Raw genomic sequence first — 20744 nt, 5'->3', positions numbered from 1 at the left:
CTCTGCCCAAAATAGAAACGGTTCCTTCCTACCAGCAAAGTCGAGAATCTCTGAATATATTTAAATATAGTTCGCTAATGAACCTCTCGGTGCCAGAATGTGAAATATGTTTCGGAAAATGTCTCTTCCTTGGAAACTGTAGCTGTTTCTCCCCTCAGCTCCGCACACTTTGCACCTCCAAAATAAGTGTTAAGATGTGCCGAATGTATCAGAATTGTTCTTTTTTTAATATTTGTTTAATTAGGCCTCTCCCGGTGGCTGTGTGGGCTGTGCGAATGCCAAGCGAAAGATGATTTGGCTGCGTTTTTTAGTTAGGAAATCATCCTACAGCCCCACGGTGACAGAGTCTAGAGAATTTCACGCCGACAGTCGTTAAAGTCCGGCTGAACTCCAAATTGAACAAGACAAATTTTAGTAAGAATCGGGATGATGGGTAAATAGATACAGAGCATAGAAGGAAAAGTGCTTGCCATGGCAGTACGGGTTGCTTTCTCTCTTCTTTGGGCAGCATGTAGTCACACGTAGATGAATCGAATGAACAACAGATGCAAGGCTACATTTCCCAGCATCCCAGCATCATACGGTATTACAATCCATATGTCTACGTGAGCAAGGCTATTTCTTGGGCAGTGCGAGCAGGGTGACTGCCCTGAGCGCAGACCGGCAAGTAGCAGAAGGAGGTCGCAGGCAGAAGGACATAACCCATAGGGAGCTGGTGATGCATGGTGCAGCCAAATGGAGGAAGAAGAAAGAAGACTACCAGCGCAATCACCTTCCTTGACTCCTCCTGGGATGCCTGCACCAGACGTCAAGTCATCATCACGTCACCACCGCGTCATGACACCTGGTGTCCTGTAGCGGTACTGCAGGCTGTCAGTGCGCGGCACCCATGGAGGAGTCGGCTTTCTGGGCTCTCTTTGCCTGTGTGGTTTCCTGGTCCTGCTTCCTCCTGGAGGGCGGCTGGTCACTAGTAAGTAGGAAGATCTACTTGTGACCTGAGGCTGTGTGACTGTTTAAAGAGTAAGGGTTCAAGAGTCCACGGGGGTGGGGGGCTCAATTTTTACACCCACGTCCTGGATGCAATTTAGCCTAGAAACTGCCCTGTACGTGAGAAGGAGGGGCTTATAGTGCGCAGGAAGTAGGTGGAGAGTAGTTGTAAGATCACAGTCTATTCAGAAACTAACCAAGCAGTAGACGTTATTACTATTATTTTAGTATTTATATAGTGCCAACATCTTCCGCAGCGCTGTACAGAGTATATTTTTTTTGTCATTGAACTGTCCCTCAGAGGAGCTCACAATCTAGTCCCTACCATAGTCATATGTCTATGTATGGATTGTGTAGTGTATGTATTGTAGTCTAGGGCCATGTTTTTTTTTAGGTGGAAGCCAATTAAATTAACATCTGTATGTTTTTGGGTTGTGGGAGGAAACCGGAATTCCCAGAGGAAAACCACACAGATACGGGGAGAATATAATAACCCAGTGAAGATAGTGCCCTGGCTGGGTTTCGAACCGGGTGACATATGGAGGCTGCCAGGTATATCTTCTTTTAAACAATACCAGTTCCCTGGCAGTCCTGCTGATGTTTTATGCATCAGTAGTGTCTGATTCATACACCTGAAACAAGATTACCTGCTAACTTTGTCAGAATCCTCTGATCTGCATGCATGTTCAGAGTCTATGGCTAAAAGTGTTAGAAGCAGAGGATCAGCTGGACAGCCAGGCAATGTACATGGTTTCAAGGGAAATAAATATAGCAGCCTTCATATGTCTCTCATCTCAGGTTCCTTTTCTGCCGGTTTCACACTGTGAACTGGTGGTGCGTCTCTTCCTCCGCACCGCCAGAAACAGGCCTTTGGGGAATACTGCGTTATTCCCCATCTGGCATGGGGCCAAGCAGGAAGTGACGCGCTTGCGAGCACTTCCTGCTTCAGTGTATGCAGAAGTGCACGAAAGCATAAAAAAAACGCTTCTTCGCATGTGCGCCGCAACGTCACGTCTGTAATTTTTTTTTTAAATCCCAGCATTGCTGTAGACTAACATGACTTCTGGGCCTACACAGATCGCTGCAAGTCGGTGCAGAAGACACGTGGGAACGTAGTTCTGGACCTACATCGGGGGTGCGGTGAAAATGACTATGAAAGTTTCCATAGATTTTGCCCAGCAGTGGGGTGCTGTAAAAATACCACACCACCCCGGTGAGAAAGGGCCCTCAAGTTTATGAGGGCAGACACAAACTAAGTAAATTTGAAAAGTTTTATCACACTCCTTTTTTTGTGACCATGACCATTTCTCCTGCTCCTCCTAACTAAAATAAACACCAGGATCCCCAAAAGGATGATGTCACACTGGAGCATTTGTCCAGGTGACTTCTGGTGACAAGCCACCACATCAACGCAGCAACTTGGCCTCCCATGGTGACATCTAGGCAGGTGCGGGTAGCCCGCTGGTAGCGTCCCAACAAGTCACATGATGAGAGACAGGTGCCAACTGGAGATCACAAGTATACCAGCTATGGAGGGGAAGATGAAGCAAAGCTTTGGCGTTGGAGCAGAGGTGGAGCCTGGAGAGGTGAGTCATGCACCACGTGACACGGCAGTATGGCAGCGGAGCAGCGCCTCGGATTCCTTCCTCAGATGCCGCTAAGCATTATGTCACAGATGACTGACCTCAGCAGCAGAGCTCCTGCAAGTCTAGCTACGCCCCTCACTCCCTTTCAACTCTGATGCCCGTGAGTTTGTAGCCGGAAGCTGCGATGATAATCGATCGGTGAATTACTGCCAAATACCAGGTCGCCACTTGCTCTGATGCGCCCTAGGCTAGGGCCTTTGTGGCCTTGCCACAAATCTGCCGCAGTTTGTACCAAGCTTTTGAGCAACGCTGTATATGTTTGCCCAGAGTAGGACATCTTCTTTCTAATATTGTCACCACCCAGATTCCTTTCAGATGTCAGGAAAGAATAGCATGGCTGACTTATTTATTCTGGTAAATGGCTTCTTAGCGTCAATTACATCAGGTCAGATATATCCAAGGTTAATATAGGACTGTAAGGCGACAACAGCTGCATAGAAGACAGAGAGGATTGTTCTATAAGTGTAGGGGAGGCTTTCTTACACCAGTGGTTGTGGACTGCCACAGTATCGGGTATGTCTAGCAAAGTAGCACAATGAATAAAACTCAACTAAAAACAAAGTAATAACTTATTCAGTGAATTGGGCCATGCAAGAGTACGCTGATCTTGGTGATGGATCTGACTTAAGGTGGCCACAGACCATAGCATAAAGTGATCCAATTTTACAACAATTTGATAAAAACGATCGGTTGGTTCAAGAAATCTTATCAAATTTCCCATTTTTATTCAATAAAAAGATCAGAAAGTGTTGGATTTTTCAGATCAATTTTTATGAAAATGTAATGGTGTGTGGTAGATTGTCAGTATCTTGATGTACAGATTCAAGCAATTTAATTTTTATTTATCTTTTTTATAATTGGGGAAAAATTTAACATAGGTGTGTGGTACATTGGTCATTTCTTTTGAAATGTTACAATTAGTTAGAAAAATTAATTGCAATTTTTGAATTGAAAAGATATTTTAAGAATTCTATGGTGTGTGGCCACCTTAACCCATTCGTCGTTTTCACTTGAGAAATGTTCACCTCCCATTCATTAGCCTATAACTTTATCACTACTTATCACAATGAACTGATCTATATCTTGTTTTTTCCGCCACCAATTAGGCTTTCTTTGGGGGGTACATTTTGCTAAGAGCCACTTTACTGTAAATGCATTTTAACAGGAAGAATTAGAAAAAAACGGAAAAAATTCATTATTTCTCAGTTTTCAGCCATTATAGTTTTATAATAATACATGCCTCCATAATTAAAACTCACGTATTGTATTTGCCCATATGTCCCGGTTATTATTAAAATGTTAAAATTATGTCCCTATCACAATGTATGGCGACAATATTTTATTTGGAAATAAAGGTGCATTTTTTCCGTTTTGCATCTATCACTATTTACAAGTTTAAAATAAAAAAAAATATAGAAATATTTCATCTTTACATATTTACATTTTTTTTATTGTAAAGTTTTTGTTTTTTTATATTAAACATTTTAATTGGGTAGTTTTGGGAGGGTGGGATGTAAACAATAGGTTTATAATGTAAATGTGTGTTGTTGTTGTTGTTGTTGTTTTTTTTACTTTTAGTTGTAGTATTAGTTTTTGGCCACAAGATGGCGGCCATGAGTTTGTTTACATGACGTCACTCTAAGCGTAACATACGCTTAGAGAGACGCGTGGGGGAGGTAACAGCCAGAAAAGGCGCAGCTTCCGAGAGAAGCTGTCGCTTTTTCAGCGGGGGAGAGGAATCGGTGATCGGGCACCATAGCCCGATTCACTGATTGCCTGGCTAACGAACCGCGGGCCGGGAGCGCGCGTGCATGCGCGCGATCGGCGGCGGAAGCGCGCATGGTTCCTGGACGTAGTCTCTACGTCCAGGAACTAAAATAGGTTAAAGTGTAACTGTCGGGCATAAAATCAAAAATCAATTCTTTATTTTTATCTGGTAAACAAGTAATAATGCCTACCAGGCAATCCAAAAGTTAAAAATCACGATTACATTTCTTGTTGATAAATGATCATTCCCCAGTTTACCTGACTCTTATTTGGTACATTGCCCCACAAAAGGAAGTTGCTGGGCATGCTGGGTTGTCTTTTTTTGCTTCTTTACTTTCCCCTCAGATAAATACTCGTAGCCCTCACCTGGGTCACATCAGAATATAGTGTGGTTGGCTGTTGCATGATAGAATGTAATATAGACATCAGAGACTCCTTTTCTGAGTTGCTCTTCCTTTTTGTTTTCGCCCCTCAGCCTGCTAGTCTTAAAGGAACAAAGCCAGTAGCGTTTTGGACACAACATGACGTGTGTAAGTGGCTGAAGAAACACTGTCCAACCCAATATCAGCTGTACCACGAGTCCTTCAAGGAGCACGATATCACAGGTGAGCGACCTCACGTCATTCCTGTCATATTACAGGCATGTGCTGTGAAAATCTGATGACTGAAATCAAATAATGATAGCGTAGTTACATCGTTGGGTTGCAGTTAGCACTTTCGCCTTGCAGCGCTGGGTCCCCGGTTTGAATCCCAGCCAGGGCACCATCTGCATGGAGTTTGTACGTTCTCACTTTGTCTGTGTGTCTTTCCTTCTGCCACTCAAGTTTCCTCCGACATCCCAAAAATATACAGATTAGCTAATTGGCTTTCACCTAAATTGTCCCTAGTCTACGATACACACACTACGCAATGCATACATAGACATATGGCTGTGGTAGGTATTAGACAGTTAAAGAAAACCTGAACTGAAAATTAAAAGTCAAAATAAACATGCACAGGTCATACTTATCTCCCTTGTAGTCTACTCCTCAGTCTCTTTCTCCTCTCCTCCATCCCATTTGTCCACTGTGATCAATGGAATTCTCTATCTTCCATTTTGAAAATGGCCATTACCCCATAACAGCTTTCTGGTCAGCACACAGTTAAATTGTAACATCGCCCACTTGAGCCATAGGTAAACATGGACATTACCTAGCACATCAGTTTTCCTCTCAGCTATAACTGACAGCAACTTATATATAACTGACAGCAACTGATATTTTTCAGTTCTGACAAAATGTTGTCAGAACTGGAAGGGATCATTGTCAGAAGAAAATGGTGAGCTTCTGAGAGGAACTGATGGTGAGGTAACTATGTAATGTTCATTTGAAGTTACCTCATGTGTTTATTTTAAATAATTTTACTCATTACAGGTTCCCTTTAAGTGACAAGACAATAAAGTCTGTACAGGACTGCAGAAGATGTTGGCGCAATATAAATAGTAATAATAATCTACCCATCGAGTTCAATCACAATAAAGGTACGCAGTGGCGGCTCCAGGAAATTTTTTTAGGGGGTGCTATGCAGGTGCTGGACCAATTTCCGGGGGAGCTGACGACCTGCGGCGCGCGAATGGGCGTGGTCATGACCGGATGAGGGCGGGGCTAACTGTAATTTAAAGTGAACCCAGGGTGAGAGTGATATGGTGGCTGCCATATTTATTTCCTTTTAAACAATACTAGTTGCCTGGCAGCCCTGCTGATCTATTTGGCTGTAGTAGTGAACTGAATTACACCAGAAACAAGCCATGCAGCTAATCTTGTCAGTTCTGACAATATTGTCAGAAACCCCTGACCTGCTGCATGCTTGTTCAGGGTCTATGGTTGAAAGAATAAGAGGCAGAGGACCAGCACGGCAGCCAGGCAACTGGTATTGCTTAAAGGGAGATAAATATGGCAGCCTCAATATTATTCTCACCTCGGGTTCCCTTTAAAAGTGCAACGCAAAGACAGAGGGCCCAAGTTTTGGTGACCCTTTTCCCAGAAAATTCACATAATTGTGCAGGTTTTCTCAAGAAAATACACGTAATGTGAGCAGATTTTAACAAAAAACACGTCCAATGACCCCAATATGCACAATCGTTATCAGATATGGCCCCAATATGCACAATCGTTATCAGATATGGCCCCAATATGCACAATCGTTATCAGATATGGCCCCAATATGCACAATCGTTATCAGATATGGCCCCAATATGCACAATCGTTATCAGATATAGCCCCAATATGCACAATCGTTATCAGATATAGCCCCAATATGCACAATCGTTATCAGATATAGCCCCAATATGCACAATCGGTAGCAGATATGACCCCAATATGCACAATCGTTATCAGATATGGCCCCAATATGCACAATCGTTATCAGATATGGCCCCAATATGCACAATCGTTATCAGATATGGCCCCAATATGCACAATCGGTAGCAGATATGGTCCCAATATGCACAATCGGTAGCAGATATGGTCCCAATATGCACAATCGGTGGCAGATATGGTCCCAATATGCACAATCGGTGGCAGATATGGTCCCAATATGCACAATCGGTAGCAGATATGACCCCAATATGCACAATCGGTAGCAGATATGACCCCAATATGCACAATCGGTAGCAGATATGACCCCAATATGCACAATCGGTAGCAGATATGACCCCAATATGCACAATCGGTAGCAGATATGACCCCAATATGCACAATCGGTAGCAGAAATGACCCCAATATGCACAATCGGTAGCAGAAATGACCCCAATATGCACAATCGGTAGCAGAAATGACCCCAATATGCACAATCGGTAGCAGATATCGCCCCAATATGCACAATCCGTAGCAGATATGACCCCAATATGCACAATCCGTAGCAGATATGACCCCAATATGCACAATCCGTAGCAGATATGACCCCAATATGCACAATCCGCATCACCTGAAAAAGAAAAGAAAAACCCATTTACTCACCTACAGCCAGAAGACCTTCTTTCCCGACCTCCTGTCCCGAGTCCCGACCTCATTGTGGCGCGCAGCGCCCGCGCGCCCACGATCCTCTTCCTTCCCGACGTCACCACGAGACTTCCTGCCTGCATGCAAAGAGCAGGGCTACGGGAAAATGGCCGCCCGAAGTCTGCAGAACAGGGCTCCGGGCGGCCATCTTACCGTAGCCCTGCCTGCTGCTCCGTGCTGCCGGTGTGTGAACTGACTTGGCGTCTTTTAGACGCCTGAAGTCAGTTCACTCCAGGAGGTGCTTTGGGGGTGCTTGGACAATTCTAGGGGGTGCTCGAGCACCCCCAAGCACCCCCCTGGCGCCGCCCCTGAAGGTACGACACTAGGCTGCATCTTCCAATATAACCATTGAACCAGTGGAAGACAAAAAATACCCTTACAAAGTTGGACCAATAAGCTCTAAAGGGGAAAAACAAATTCCTTTCCGACTCCAGATGGCAATTAGATAATTCCCTTGATCAACACCACCAGGAATCACCTAGAATTATAGCCATGGATGTCTTTTAATGCAAGCAAAACATCTAAGCCTCCCTTAAAGAGACTCCGTAACAAAAATTGCATCTTGTTTTTTATCATCCTACAAGTTCAAAAAGCTATTCTAATTTGTTCTGGCTCACTGCAGCACGTTCTACTATCACCATCTCTGTAATAAATCAACTTATCTCTCTCTTGTCAGACTTGTCAGCCTGTGTCTGGAAGGCTGCCAAGTTCTTCAGTGTTGTGGTTCTGTGATCCATCTCCCCCCTCCAGGCCCCTCTCTGCACACTGCCTGTGTGTTATTTAGATAAGTGCAGCTTCTCTCTGCTCTATTATCTTTTACAAGCTGGATAAATCCTCCTCTGAGCTGGCTGGGCTTTCACATACTGAGGAATTACATACAGGCAGAGCTGTCTGCACTCTGCAGGAAGAAACAGCCTGACACTTCAGTGGAAAATAGCTGCAGGGGGAAAGAAACACACAAATGATCTCTTGAGATTCAAAAGGAAGAGTGTATACAGCCTGCTTGTGTATGGATGTATTTTCTATGTGTGGACATACTGTACATCAACCTACTTCCTGTTTTGGTGGCCATTTTGTTTGTTTATAAACAAACTTTTAAAAACTGTTTTTAACCACTTTTAATGCGGCGAGGAGCAGCGAAATTGTGACAGAGGGTAATGGGAGATGTCCCCTAACACACTGGTATGTTTACTTTTGTGCGATTTTAACAATACAGATTCTCTTTAAGCGCAGATATAACATTTGCAATAACTACTTCCTGTGGTAATACATTCCACATTTTAATAACTCTTACTGTAAAGACCCCTTTCCTAAATAAATGGCTAAACCGTTTTTCCTCCATACGAAGATCATGTCCCATAGTCCTTTGCACAAGCCTAGGAACAAAAAGCTTATTTGGCAAGCCTTTATATTACCCTCAGATGTATTTATACATGTTAATTAGATCTCCTCTAATGCTAGGTACACACCATACAATTTTCTGGCAGATTTACCTGCCAACTCAATGATTTCCAACATGTCCGATCTGAATTTCAATCGATTTTTTCATTTTCCGATCTTTTTTTAATCTTTTTCCGATCGATATTCATTCAGTTCTATGAAAATTGATCAGAAAAACGATCGGAAAGTTGATAAATTTGTCGGAATTCAGTTAAATCTGCCAGAAAATTGTATGTTGTGTACCTGGCATAAGGCGTCTTTACTCCAGACTAAATAATCACATTTTTATCTATCCTTTCCTGCTAATTGAGACCTTCCATCCCTGGAATCAGTTCTATTGTTCATCTCTGCACCTGCTCTAAAACTGCAATATCTTTCCTGTAATGTGGTGCCCAGAACTGAATTCCATATTCCAGATGTGGTCTTACTAGAGAGTTAAAGAAGAACTCCAGTGAAAATAATGTAGTAAAAAAAGTGCTTCATTTTTTACCATAATTATGTATAAATGATTTAGTCAGTGTTTGCTCATTGTAAAATCTTTCCTCTCCCAGATTCACATTCTGACATGTATTACATGGTGACATTTTTACTGTGGGCAGGTTATTTAGCTATCTCTAGCTGCTCTGTCTGTTACAGACAGCTAATAACCTATTTCCTGTCTCTGAACATTGTTACATTGTGGCAGTTTGCCAGCAGTACCGCGGTATTCAGAGCCTCTTGTGGGAGGAGTTTCAGCACAAAATCAGTCACACAGCGCCCCCTGATGGTCTGTTTGTGAAAATCATTGTCTTTCTCATGTAAAATGGGGTATCAGCTACTGATTGGGAAAAAGTTCAATTCTTGGTTGGAGTTTCTCTTTAAGCAGGAGCAATATTATGCTAGCATCTCGAGTTTTTATTTCCCTTTTAATGGATCCCAAAATTGTATTTGCTTTAGCTGCAGCTGCTTGGCATTGAATACGATTATTTAACTTGTTGTCAATGAGTACTCCTAAGTCCTTCTCCAAGTTTGATGTCTCCATCTGTATCCCTTTTATTTTGTATGGTGCTAGAGTCCAGACCATTTTAATTAGAACTGTGTAGATAAAGTGATAGTAGTTAAAATGTTTCTGTACCGTGCTAGCCAAACAAATTATGTAGGAAGAAAAAAACAAAGTCTTGTAAAAGTAATACCTTTTAATGGCTAACTTATAAAGTTAAATGATACAAGCTTGAATATAGATGCGAGATGCGGCAGTACATGGCACAAAAAGTATAAATCCGGCCTTGATTATCTATCACAATTATATGCAACATCATTGATGTGGAAGGTTATCTCCTCCATGGGTTTTAACTATCATCTGTATGCAGATGACACCCAGATCTACCTCTACACCCCTGACATATCCACCACTACCATGGACAAGGTCTCCTCCTGCGGCCTGCCTATCAGCCATCTCCTCCTGGATGTCCGCTAGGTTCCTGAAACTAAATCTAGACAAAACTGAATTTATGATCTTCCCACCCCGGCCATCCCTTACCCTCCCAGATGTGCATGTCACTGTTAACCACACTACCATTTGCCCTACCTCAAGCCTGCTGTCTGGGTGTCACCCTGGACTCCGCACTCTCCTTCACTCCCCACATCCAAATCCTCAAGTCCTGCCACTTTCACCTTCTGCAACATCTGCAAGATCCGCCTTTTCCTGACCTCTGCCACCACCAAACTCCTCATCCATGCCCTCATAATTTACCGCCTTGACTACTGCAATGCCCTTCTGTCTGGTCTGCCTATGACCTGAATAGCCCCACTGCAGTCCATTATGAATGCAGCAGCCAGAATTATCCACTCCTCCCATCGCTCCGCAACGGTGGATCCCCTCCTTTAAACCCTCCACTGGCTTCCTATCCAGTCCAGAATCAGATTCAAGATACTGTGTCTGACCTACAAATCTGTCCACAAAACCTGTCCAACCTCCATTTCCGATCCTACTCAGAGGTACACACCTAGCCGCTCATTTCGCTCCTCCAATGAACTTTGCCTAACTGCCCCCCGCATCACCCAGTCCCATGCACGCCTCCAGGACTTCTCAAGAGCTGCTCCAACATTATGGAACTCCCTACCTCCATCCATTAGGGCAGCCCCCTCCTTCAACATCTTCAAGAAAGCCCTCAAAACACCTTTTCTCTCTGGCCTACCCCTCCTCACAAGTGCTCTAAACCTGCAGCTGAACTCTGGTTCCCTACCTTTCGTGTCCCTACCTCTCCTTACCTCTCCCTCTAGATTGTAAGCCTTTGGGCAGGGTCCTCCTCCTTTTGTGTCCTACCTGATCATGCACCTCCATTACTGTGAACCCATGCTAGGCATCTGAGTGAACCTAACTTGCCTAATCTCCATGCTCAATCCAGTGACTGACTAAGCATTACCTTGTACTCATACTGTGCTGTGTGATCTGGTTTTCTTGTATTCCTGTATTGTCGTATTGCTGTATGTCACCCCTAAATATTGTCTGTAACCTAAACTAATGTCCAGCGCTGCGTAATATGTTGGCGCTTTATAAATACAATAAATAAATAATAAACGTGTAAGTGGCTATTTTGAGAAGCGTTCAGTGGAAAAAGATTGTGATGTATTTTGTGACCAAAGGCCTACTTCTTCACACAGGGAGCCATGAGTCAACTAAATATGTCACCTAAAATGTAGGCCAGCCAGTTGCTATGGTATTTATGAGGACCTATATCGAGTCATAACAGAATATAAAAAAAAAATCAGAAAACACATTTTTATGTTAATTATCCTGGTTTCAGCAACAGAAATGCTTCTTATATCTATATATTGCTGTGTAATGTCACCTCTGTCATGTGATGCGTAGGAGGCTTGTGTGGTGAACAGCCACAGAGATGACCACAACAATGCCTGCATGAGTGACGGGGGCTTCATACGCTTCGCTAATAAGCTGCAAGAAGCAGCATCGTAGCTAGATTACATACCCCAGCAGGAGCAGGAGAGCGGATGAGAGGAGCAGGCCACAGCTACTACCACATTTCTATGGGGAGGTAAAATCGTTGAAAAAAACTGTAGTTAATTTTGCTTCCCCCTACAAGGGAATGCGAACACTGCAAATGCAGCGCAGGAGATTTGGGCGCAGCCGGCGCCACCATGGACAGTAATAGGCATTACGGCAATAGCGGCGCGCTGTCAGAAGACGGAGCTGAAGTTACTTTTAAAACACTGTAATTTGGCCGCCAACAATAGCAGGAAGCAGAATTACATCATTCCCCACCATCCACCTGGACCTAGAGGGGGAATAGTAATTAACGCCGCCGGGACTTGTGCAGGAGAAGGGTAAGCTGTATATCGGCTGTATCCTGCGCCCAAGTCTCATATCAGCGAATTCTCTCGGAGGCATGGGCTGAGCGACATCTCTGTCAGTAACTTCTCTGGTGATGGGATGCTCAGTGGTGAGGTGACTACTGTGGTATTATTTGTATTCCAAATACCTAATTCATTCTTTCTCTTAGTTAAAAACAGTGGCGTCGCATACAGATAACTGTTTCCCGGCTCCAGTAGCGTACACTGAACAGGATAGGGTCTGTAAAAAAATTCTCCATGTCAGCCTGAGCCTATGTAGCCTATGTAGGTGTTAAAGAGGAGCTGTTAGGTATGGGGTCTCAGAGAAAAAAAACACATATATCAGTAGCTAAATATTGGCTGTACTTACATTACATATGCATTTCACTGTCCTCGTTTGGATTTCACAGAATTTTTATATAGTATTTGCAGAGATTGATGCTCCTGACAGTTCATGGCAGGTTCCATCTTTGACTTTCTTGTCTGAAGCCAATTTTGATGTAATATCCTCCTTACCCTGATTCCTGATTTATTATTCTTTAGCCCTCCCAAGTCCCAGCCCTCAGACACTCCCACCAGTCTCTGTTCTAACAGGGGCATATTGTATGGCACTCAGCGGGGGTGAAGCGATCATGTCGGGGTGGGGGGGTTGCCTGCGACCTCGCTGTCATTTGGGGGGAGGCAGGGGGCGCGGACAATCATGTTGTCAGTCTGCGGGGGGGTTGCGTGCGATCGTGGTCTCAGTCTGGGTGGGAGAGGGACTGGTGCGGTGAGGGTGATTGTCCTGTCAGTCGCGGGGGGCGGGGTGGGTGCAGGCGATAGTGAAGTCATTCGCGGGGTGGGGGGGTTATAGGGTGCGGGCGATCCTGAGGTCATTCGCGGGGGGTGTACTTGCGGGCAATCGTGATGTTATTCGCGAGGGGGGCCGTTCTATTGCGGGCGATCGTAATGCCACTCGCGCGGGGGGTTGGGGTGTGGGCGATCGGGATATCATTCACGGGGGCGGGGGGTTTGTAGCGATCGCGATGTCATGGCAGAAAAAAACAATTGCGTGGATGGGGAAGGAGGGAGGGAGGAAGCAGCCAATCAGGCTGCAGTAAATAATTAGGGCGGGATAGGGAAATGAAGGGGAGGACCAAGGAGGGCAGTAGGGAGAAAAAAAACCCTCCCAGCATGCTCTGCAACATCTGTTATGCAGCCTGCGGCCTCCTTAGCAGCCTGGGGATAAAGAGGATTGCTATTCAGCCAACAAAAAAGTAAGAGAGATTTTTAACTTCAGTATTGCCTTTTTGGCTTCCTTCTAAACTGTTTAACACAGGAGAATAGGGGTTTAAATGACCTTTTTTAGCCTAACAGTTACTCTTTAAGCAAGCCAAGAGTCTTATCTATTTGCCATATATACCTCACAATCCTTGCAAGATCCCTTGTAATGTATCTGGATGACACTTGCTGTATTTTCCGCAATAGAAGACGATCCGGAATACAAGACGCACCTGGGCATAGAGAGCAAAAACCAGGTGGGAAAAAAATTATACGAAACCTGGTGCATCCAAGTTCCAGGAGCATCATGTACATATTCCCACTCTATGTGTCCTCCTGTATCCCCCATGTGTCCTCCTGTATCCCCATGTGTCCTCCTGTATCCCCCATGTGTCCTCCTGTGTGCCCCATGTGTCCTCCTGTGTCCCAGCGTGTGCAAAGAGCCCACACACCCCACTTCCTTCCCGTGTCTCCTGCTCCCCCCAGGTGAGCAGCAGCAGCCGGCTTACCTAATAAATGGTGCCCACTGGGAGATTGCAAACCAGACCACCTTCTCCTCCATGTGGCTTGCTCTAGTGAATAGCTTGTGCTGATCGCGTCATCGGCAAAAGCCAACACTAGAGGGGGAAGTGCGGAGGAGAAGGAGGTCTGCAATCCCCGCGGGCGCCATGTATTAGGTAAGCCAGCTGCTGCTACACACATAGGGGGAGCAGAAGACACAGTGGAGGAAGCAGAGACATGCAGGGAGTACAGGCACACATGCAGGGGATCCCCTACAAGGCGGCGGATCGTATCGGCAAGCGTTCATAAGTCGGGGATACCTTGCCTTTGCCGTATATAGACATAGGGACTTTTTCTCTCCATTTTTTTTTTGGGGGGGGGGGGGGGGAGTGTGTCTTATACAGTGAAAAATACGGTACATTTTTAAACAAATCTCTGCACATCCTTCTGGTTGTGTGTCCCAACATTGCCAGTCACCAGGAATAGAGTCTGAAATTAGCCAATAAATGGTATTATTCTGATTCAAAACTTCCTGTCTATAAAAGACAAGCTCTAGTCTGCAGCAATGCTTAGCTACTAAGAAAGGGAATTACACACAGTGCTCCTCTCCTTCCTTCCTCTTCTCCCTCCTCTAGCTTGTGTTAGACACAGGCTGGGGGCTGGAATGATTTGTCTGTTATCTGACCGCAAAGAAGCAGCTTGCGAGCAAGTATTAAAGCATGCCAGCCTACTAACAAAGTACACTTGTAGTTAACGTTTCTTCCATAATAGCACCATCATTTGGACAATCTGCTCTGCTCAAAAGCCTTTGCGTTGTGTTTGTGATGTTAGCATTTAGTTGCTATCATTGCTGAACTAGTTAGCCTTAATTAGGCAAAAAAAAAAAAAAATAGGCATAAAAAAAAATATCTAAAGCTCTCCATATAAACATCGATTTTGATCACCCAAATGAGCCCCACCAGCCAGCTAATGTGCCACCTTTGCCCCCCCAGCCTTACTATTCCAGGAAAAAACACATATATAAGTAGATAAATACTTGTTCTACTTACATAACAGATATGTTGTAATGTTCATATTTTGATTTCAGTGAATTTTATATAGTAAATAAAAAGGAAACGGTTTCATCTGTTACTTCCACCCTTACCCTTTTTTTCTCCTAGAAACTGCACTGTCATATTTAACTTGCTATGTAAACACATGTGAGCACAGCATAGATCATATTTCAGCAGCTTCTGCACAGGGGTGAGGTGTATTTCCCTTTTCAGCCTGTCACACTGAACTGCCCTCAGCCAATCCATGAGAAGCAGGAATGTGGGAGGAGATATGACAAGCTTCCCTCTCCTCAGCAATGTACCAAATAGAGCCAAACTAACTGAGATAAGATTTATTACAACAGAAACATGTATGATTCTATTGCAATGCAGGGTTAGATTGCAGGCTGCGTAATAAACACAGAGCAGTGGGTAAACAGAATTCGATTTTGTGGCTGACAACCCTGCTTTACTAGAGGGAGGTGGGTCAGACTGCAGAGGAAGGAGGGAAATGGATAGCAGGCTCCCCAGAGAATAGAGTCAGTCCACTACAAAACAGACGTCAGCTTGCAGCTCACATATCCGTGCGACTAGCCTAAAAGTAATGCACTTTCAACTGTTCTAAAACTTTCTTCTCAAACTGCTGCTCCACAGGGAGGGGAAGCGAGGCAGCGGGCAAATGAGACTTTTGCCTGGAGAGGTACTTTAAATATATGGGAGCTATAACAGGTAGAACTGGAGGCACTGAAGAGGAATTAAATGACGGAATAAAAGCAGTCGGTCGTCTCCTCGATGCCGGCAGAGCTGACTTTCTCGGGAAAAGAGAAGTTACCAAGAGAACCAAACTTCAGGTCTACCATTTAACTTGAAACTTTTACTTTAAAGGACACCTGATGACCTGAAGTGAGAGGAATATGGAGGCTGCCATGTTGATTTCCTGTTTATTTCCTGTTAAACAATACTAGTTACCTGGCAGCGCTGCAGGTCTATTTGGCTGCAGCAGTGTCTAAATCACACCAGAAAGAAGCATGTAGATAATCCAGTAAAGGTAGCCATACATCTGGCGATGATGGGCAGATTTGACCAAGAGACAAATCTCTCTCCGATCGAATCTAAACAGGGAGAGATGTGTTGGCTGCCCATACACTGCAAGCCGATTGCCGATCGATTTCATGCTGAAATCTCTTGGGAATCAGCCTTTTGCGCCGCATCCGCCGTCTCGCTGCTGCCCCTCTAAAGTGTAATGAGGCCCTCCTTCCAATACCCAGTGCTTATACATTATCTTTCTGCTGCTTGTCCTCTGCTGGCTCCGGGCGCACTGCTTACTCAATACACGCGCCCCTGGTGGCTGCCGACGGACATGCAGGCACATGTAAGGACACACACCCACACCCTTACTCCGGCATCCACGTGGCATGCGTGTATGGAGCAAGGAGTGCACGTGGAGCCAGCAGAGGACGAGTGGCAGCCGTGGACAGGTAATGTATAGTGCACTGGGCAATGGGGGGGGTACATTACACATTAGGGGAGACAGCGTCGGGGGTCTCATTGTATATTGCTCGTCCCGATATCGCTCTTTGTTACCTCTGCACACACGATCAACCAAGCATGTTAGACCAATTCATGCAATTAATTTCAGCCCGAGCCTCCCACCTGAATGCTAATTTATGCAAATACTGCTAGATTTGGTATGGCAGGGTCGATACTTTTTCGGATCGATCCGTGAATCTGATCAGATTGGTTAGGAGATTTTTAGCGGTCCCCAGCGATCATTACTGATCATTCATACGAAGAATCGTTCGTAAAGGATCGTTTGGCAAATTGTATCATTAGTGGGCACCTTTATGCTGGGTACACACCATACAATTGTGTGTTAGATGGTTTGATAGATAATTTTTGACATGTCCGATCTTATTTTCTATTTTTTTTCTGAATGATTTCTCATAGAAGTGATTGGAAATATATAAGAAAAGATAACAGAATCGAATCGGAAATCGATCGGACGGAAAATCGACCGAAAAAACGCATCGTGTGCCCCCAGCATTAGACATTAATGTAAATTGTATGTGTGTGCAAAACTCAGAAGAAATTCTAACTTCTAGCCACAGTTTCAAGAAAAAGAATAAACCTTTCTATCTAAGCATTATACATGTAATATAATACATCTTACAAAAAAAGGAAAGAAAATAACAAATAATAAAACACCCTATGTTTTTAATTTATAAATGTCTTGCCTCCTAGTTAACAGAAGTTAAGCATCCCTGGATTAACTATCGTGTGTGTGTGTGTGTGTGTGTGTGTGTGTGTGTGTGTGTGTGTGTGTGGTGTGTGTGTGTGTGTGTATGTGTGTAGTGTGTGTGTGTGTGTGTGTATAGTGTGTGTGGTGTGTGTGTGTATAGTGTGTGTGCCTCCTAGTTAACAGAAGTTGCCGCATCCCTGGATTAACTATCGTGGTGTGTGTGTGTGTGTGTGTGTGTGTAGTGTGTGTGTATAGTGTGTGTGTGTGTGTGTGTGTATAGTGTGTGTGTGTGTGTATAGTGTGTGTGTGTGTGTGTGTATAGTGTGTGTGTGTGTGTGTGTGTGTGTGTGTGTGTGTGTGTGTGTGTGTGTGTGTGTGTGTGTGTATGTGTGTAGTGTGTGTGTAGTGTGTATAGTGTGTGTGGTGTGTGTGTGTATAGTGTGTGTGCCTCCTAGTTAACAGAAGTTGCCGCATCCCTGGATTAACTATCGTGGTGTGTGTGTGTGTGTGTAGTGTGTGTGTATAGTGTGTGTGTGTGTGTGTGTGTGTATAGTGTGTGTGTGTGTGTATAGTGTGTGTGTGTGTGTGTGTGTATATAGTGTGTGTGTATATAGTGTGTGTGTATAGTGTGTGTGTGTATAGTGTGGTGTATGTGTGTGTGTATAGTGTACGTGTGTATAGTGTGTGTGTATAGTGTGTGTGTGTGTGTGTGTATAGTGTGTGTGTGTGTGTATAGTGTGTGTGTATAGTGTGTGTGTATAGTGGTGTGTGTGTGTGTGTGTGTGTGTCGTGTGTGTATAGTGTGTGTGTGTGTAGTGTGTGTGTGTGTAGTGTGTGTGTAGTGTGTATAGTGTGTGGTGTGTGTGTGTGTATAGTGTGTGTGCCTCCTAGTTAACAGAAGTAGCCACATCCCTGGATTAACTATCGTGTGTGTGTCTGGTGTGTGTGCATAGTGTGTGTGTGTGTGTGTAGTGTGTGTGTAGTGTGTGTATAGTGTGTGTGGTGTGTGTGTGTATAGTGTGTGTGCCTCCTATTTAACAGAAGTAGCCGCATCCCTGGATTAACTATCGTGAGTGTGTGTGTGTGTGTGTGTGTGTGTGTGGTGTGTGTGCATAGTGTGTGTGTGTGTGTGTGTGTGTATAGTGTGTGGTGTGTGTGTGTGTGTGTGTGTGTAGTGTATGTGTAGTGTGTGTATAGTGTGTGTGTGTATAGTGTGTGTGCCTCCTATTTAACAGAAGTAGCCGCATCCCTGGATTAACTATCGTGTGTGTGTGTGTGTGTGTATAGTGTGTGTGGTGTGTGTGTATAGTGTGTGTGCCTCCTATTTAACAGAAGTAGCCGCATCCCTGGATTAACTATCGTGTGTGTGTGTGTGTGTGTATAGTGTGTGTGGTGTGTGTGTGTATAGTGTGTGTGCCTCCTATTTAACAGAAGTAGCCGCATCCCTGGATTAACTATCGTGTGTGTGTGTGTGTGTGTGTGTGTGTATGTATAGTGTGTGTGGTGTGTGTGTGTATAGTGTGTGTGCCTCCTAGTTAACAGAAGTTAAGCATCCCTGGATTAACTATCGTGTGTGTGTGTGTGTGTGTGTGTGTGTGTGTGTGTGTGTGTGTGTGTGTGTGTGAGTGTGTGTGTGTGTGTGTGTGTGTGTGTGGTGTGTGTGTGTGTGTGTGTGTGTTGTGTGTGTGGTGTGTGTGTGTGTGTGTATAGTGTGTGTGTGTGTGTGTATAGTGTGTGTGTGTGTGTGTGTGTGTGTGTGTGTGTGTGTATAGTGTGTGTGTGTGTGTGTGTGTATAGTGTGTGTGTGTGTATAGTGTGTGTGTGTGTAGTGTGTGTGTAGTGTGTATAGTGTGTGTGGTGTGTGTGTGTATAGTGTGTGTGCCTCCTAGTTAACAGAAGTTGCCGCATCCCTGGATTAACTATCGTGGTGTGTGTGTGTGTGTGTGTGTGTGTGTGTGTGTGTGTGTGTGTGTGTGTAGTGTATGTGTATAGTGTGTGTGTGTGTGTGTATAGTGTGTGTGTGTGTGTGTGTATAGTGTGTGTATAGTGTGTGTGTGTGTGTATATAGTGTGTGTGTATAGTGTGTGTGTATAGTGTGGTGTGTGTGTGTGTGTATAGTGTGTGTGTGTATAGTGTGTGTGTATAGTGTGTGTGTGTGTGTATAGTGTGTGTGTATAGTGTGTGTGTATAGTGGTGTGTGTGTGTGTGTGTGTGTGTGTGTGTCTATAGTGTGTGTGTATAGTGTGTGTGTGTGTAGTGTGTGTGTAGTGTGTATAGTGTGTGTGGTGTGTGTGTGTATAGTGTGTGTGCCTCCTAGTTAACAGAAGTAGCCGCATCCCTGGATTAACTATCGTGTGTGTGTGTGTGTGGTGTGTGTGCATAGTGTGTGTGTGTGTGTGTGTGTGTGTGTGTGTAGTGTGTGTGTAGTGTGTGTGTAGTGTGTGTATAGTGTGTGTGGTGTGTGTGTGTATAGTGTGTGTGCCTCCTATTTAACAGAAGTAGCCGCATCCCTGGATTAACTATCGTGAGTGTGTGTGTGTGTGTGTGTGGTGTGTGTGCATAGTGTGTGTGTGTGTGTGTGTGTGTGTATAGTGTGTGTGTGTGTGTGTGTGTAGTGTATGTGTAGTGTGTGTATAGTGTGTGTGGTGTGTGTGTGTATAGTGTGTGTGCCTCCTATTTAACAGAAGTAGCCGCATCCCTGGATTAACTATCGTGTGTGTGTGTGTGTGTGTGTGTGTATAGTGTGTGTGGTGTGTGTGTGTATAGTGTGTGTGCCTCCTATTTAACAGAAGTAGCCGCATCCCTGGATTAACTATCGTGTGTGTGTGTGTGTGTGTGTGTATGTATAGTGTGTGTGGTGTGTGTGTATAGTGTGTGTGCCTCCTATTTAACAGAAGTAGCCGCATCCCTGGATTAACTATCGTGTGTGTGTGTGTGTATAGTGTGTGTGTATAGTGTGTGTGTGGTGTGTGGTGTGTGTGTATAGTGTGTGTGTGTATAGTGTGTATAGTGTGTGTGTGTGTGTGTATAGTGTGTGTGTATAGTGTGTGTGTGTGTGTGTGTGTGTGTGTGTGTGTGTGTGTGTGTGTGTGTGTAGTGTGTGTGTGTGTGTGTGTGTGTATAGTGTGTGTGGTGTGTGTGTGTATAGTGTGTGTGCCTCCTAGTTAACAGAAGTAGCCGCATCCCTGGATTAACTATCGTGGTGTGTGTGTGTGTGTGTGGTGTGTGTGGTGTATAGTGCGTGTGTATAGTGTGTGTGTGTGTGTATAGTGTGTGTGTATAGTGTGTGTGTGTGTGTGTGTGTGTGTATAGTGTGTGTGTATAGTGTGTGTGTGTGTGTATAGTGTGTGTGTATAGTGTGGTGTGTGTGTGTGTATAGTGTGTGGGTGTGTGTATAGTGTGTGTGTGTGTGTGTACAGTGTGTGTGTATAGTGTGTGTGTATAGTGTGGTGTGTGTGTGTGTGTGTGTGTGTATCGTGTGTGTATCGTGTGTGTGTGTATAGTG

At 44.5% G+C, this 20744-nt stretch overlaps 1 protein-coding gene across 2 annotated transcripts in view; it reads left to right on the top strand.

Annotated features, from left to right (window-relative positions):
• Positions 1 to 20744, top strand: part of SAMD12 (sterile alpha motif domain containing 12) — a 649400-nt gene that overhangs the window by 182332 nt on the left and 446324 nt on the right. For both annotated transcript variants that reach the window (XM_068237958.1, XM_068237957.1), the window contains exon 3: positions 4876 to 5005. In XM_068237958.1, coding sequence (XP_068094059.1) covers positions 4876 to 5005 — 130 coding nt within the window. The remainder of the gene's footprint in view (positions 1 to 4875; positions 5006 to 20744) is intronic.

The sequence above is a fragment of the Hyperolius riggenbachi genome, chromosome 5 (assembly GCF_040937935.1).
Source record: "Hyperolius riggenbachi isolate aHypRig1 chromosome 5, aHypRig1.pri, whole genome shotgun sequence".
Lineage (NCBI taxonomy): Eukaryota > Metazoa > Chordata > Amphibia > Anura > Hyperoliidae > Hyperolius > Hyperolius riggenbachi.
This window is presented reverse-complemented; position numbering and strand designations above follow the sequence as displayed.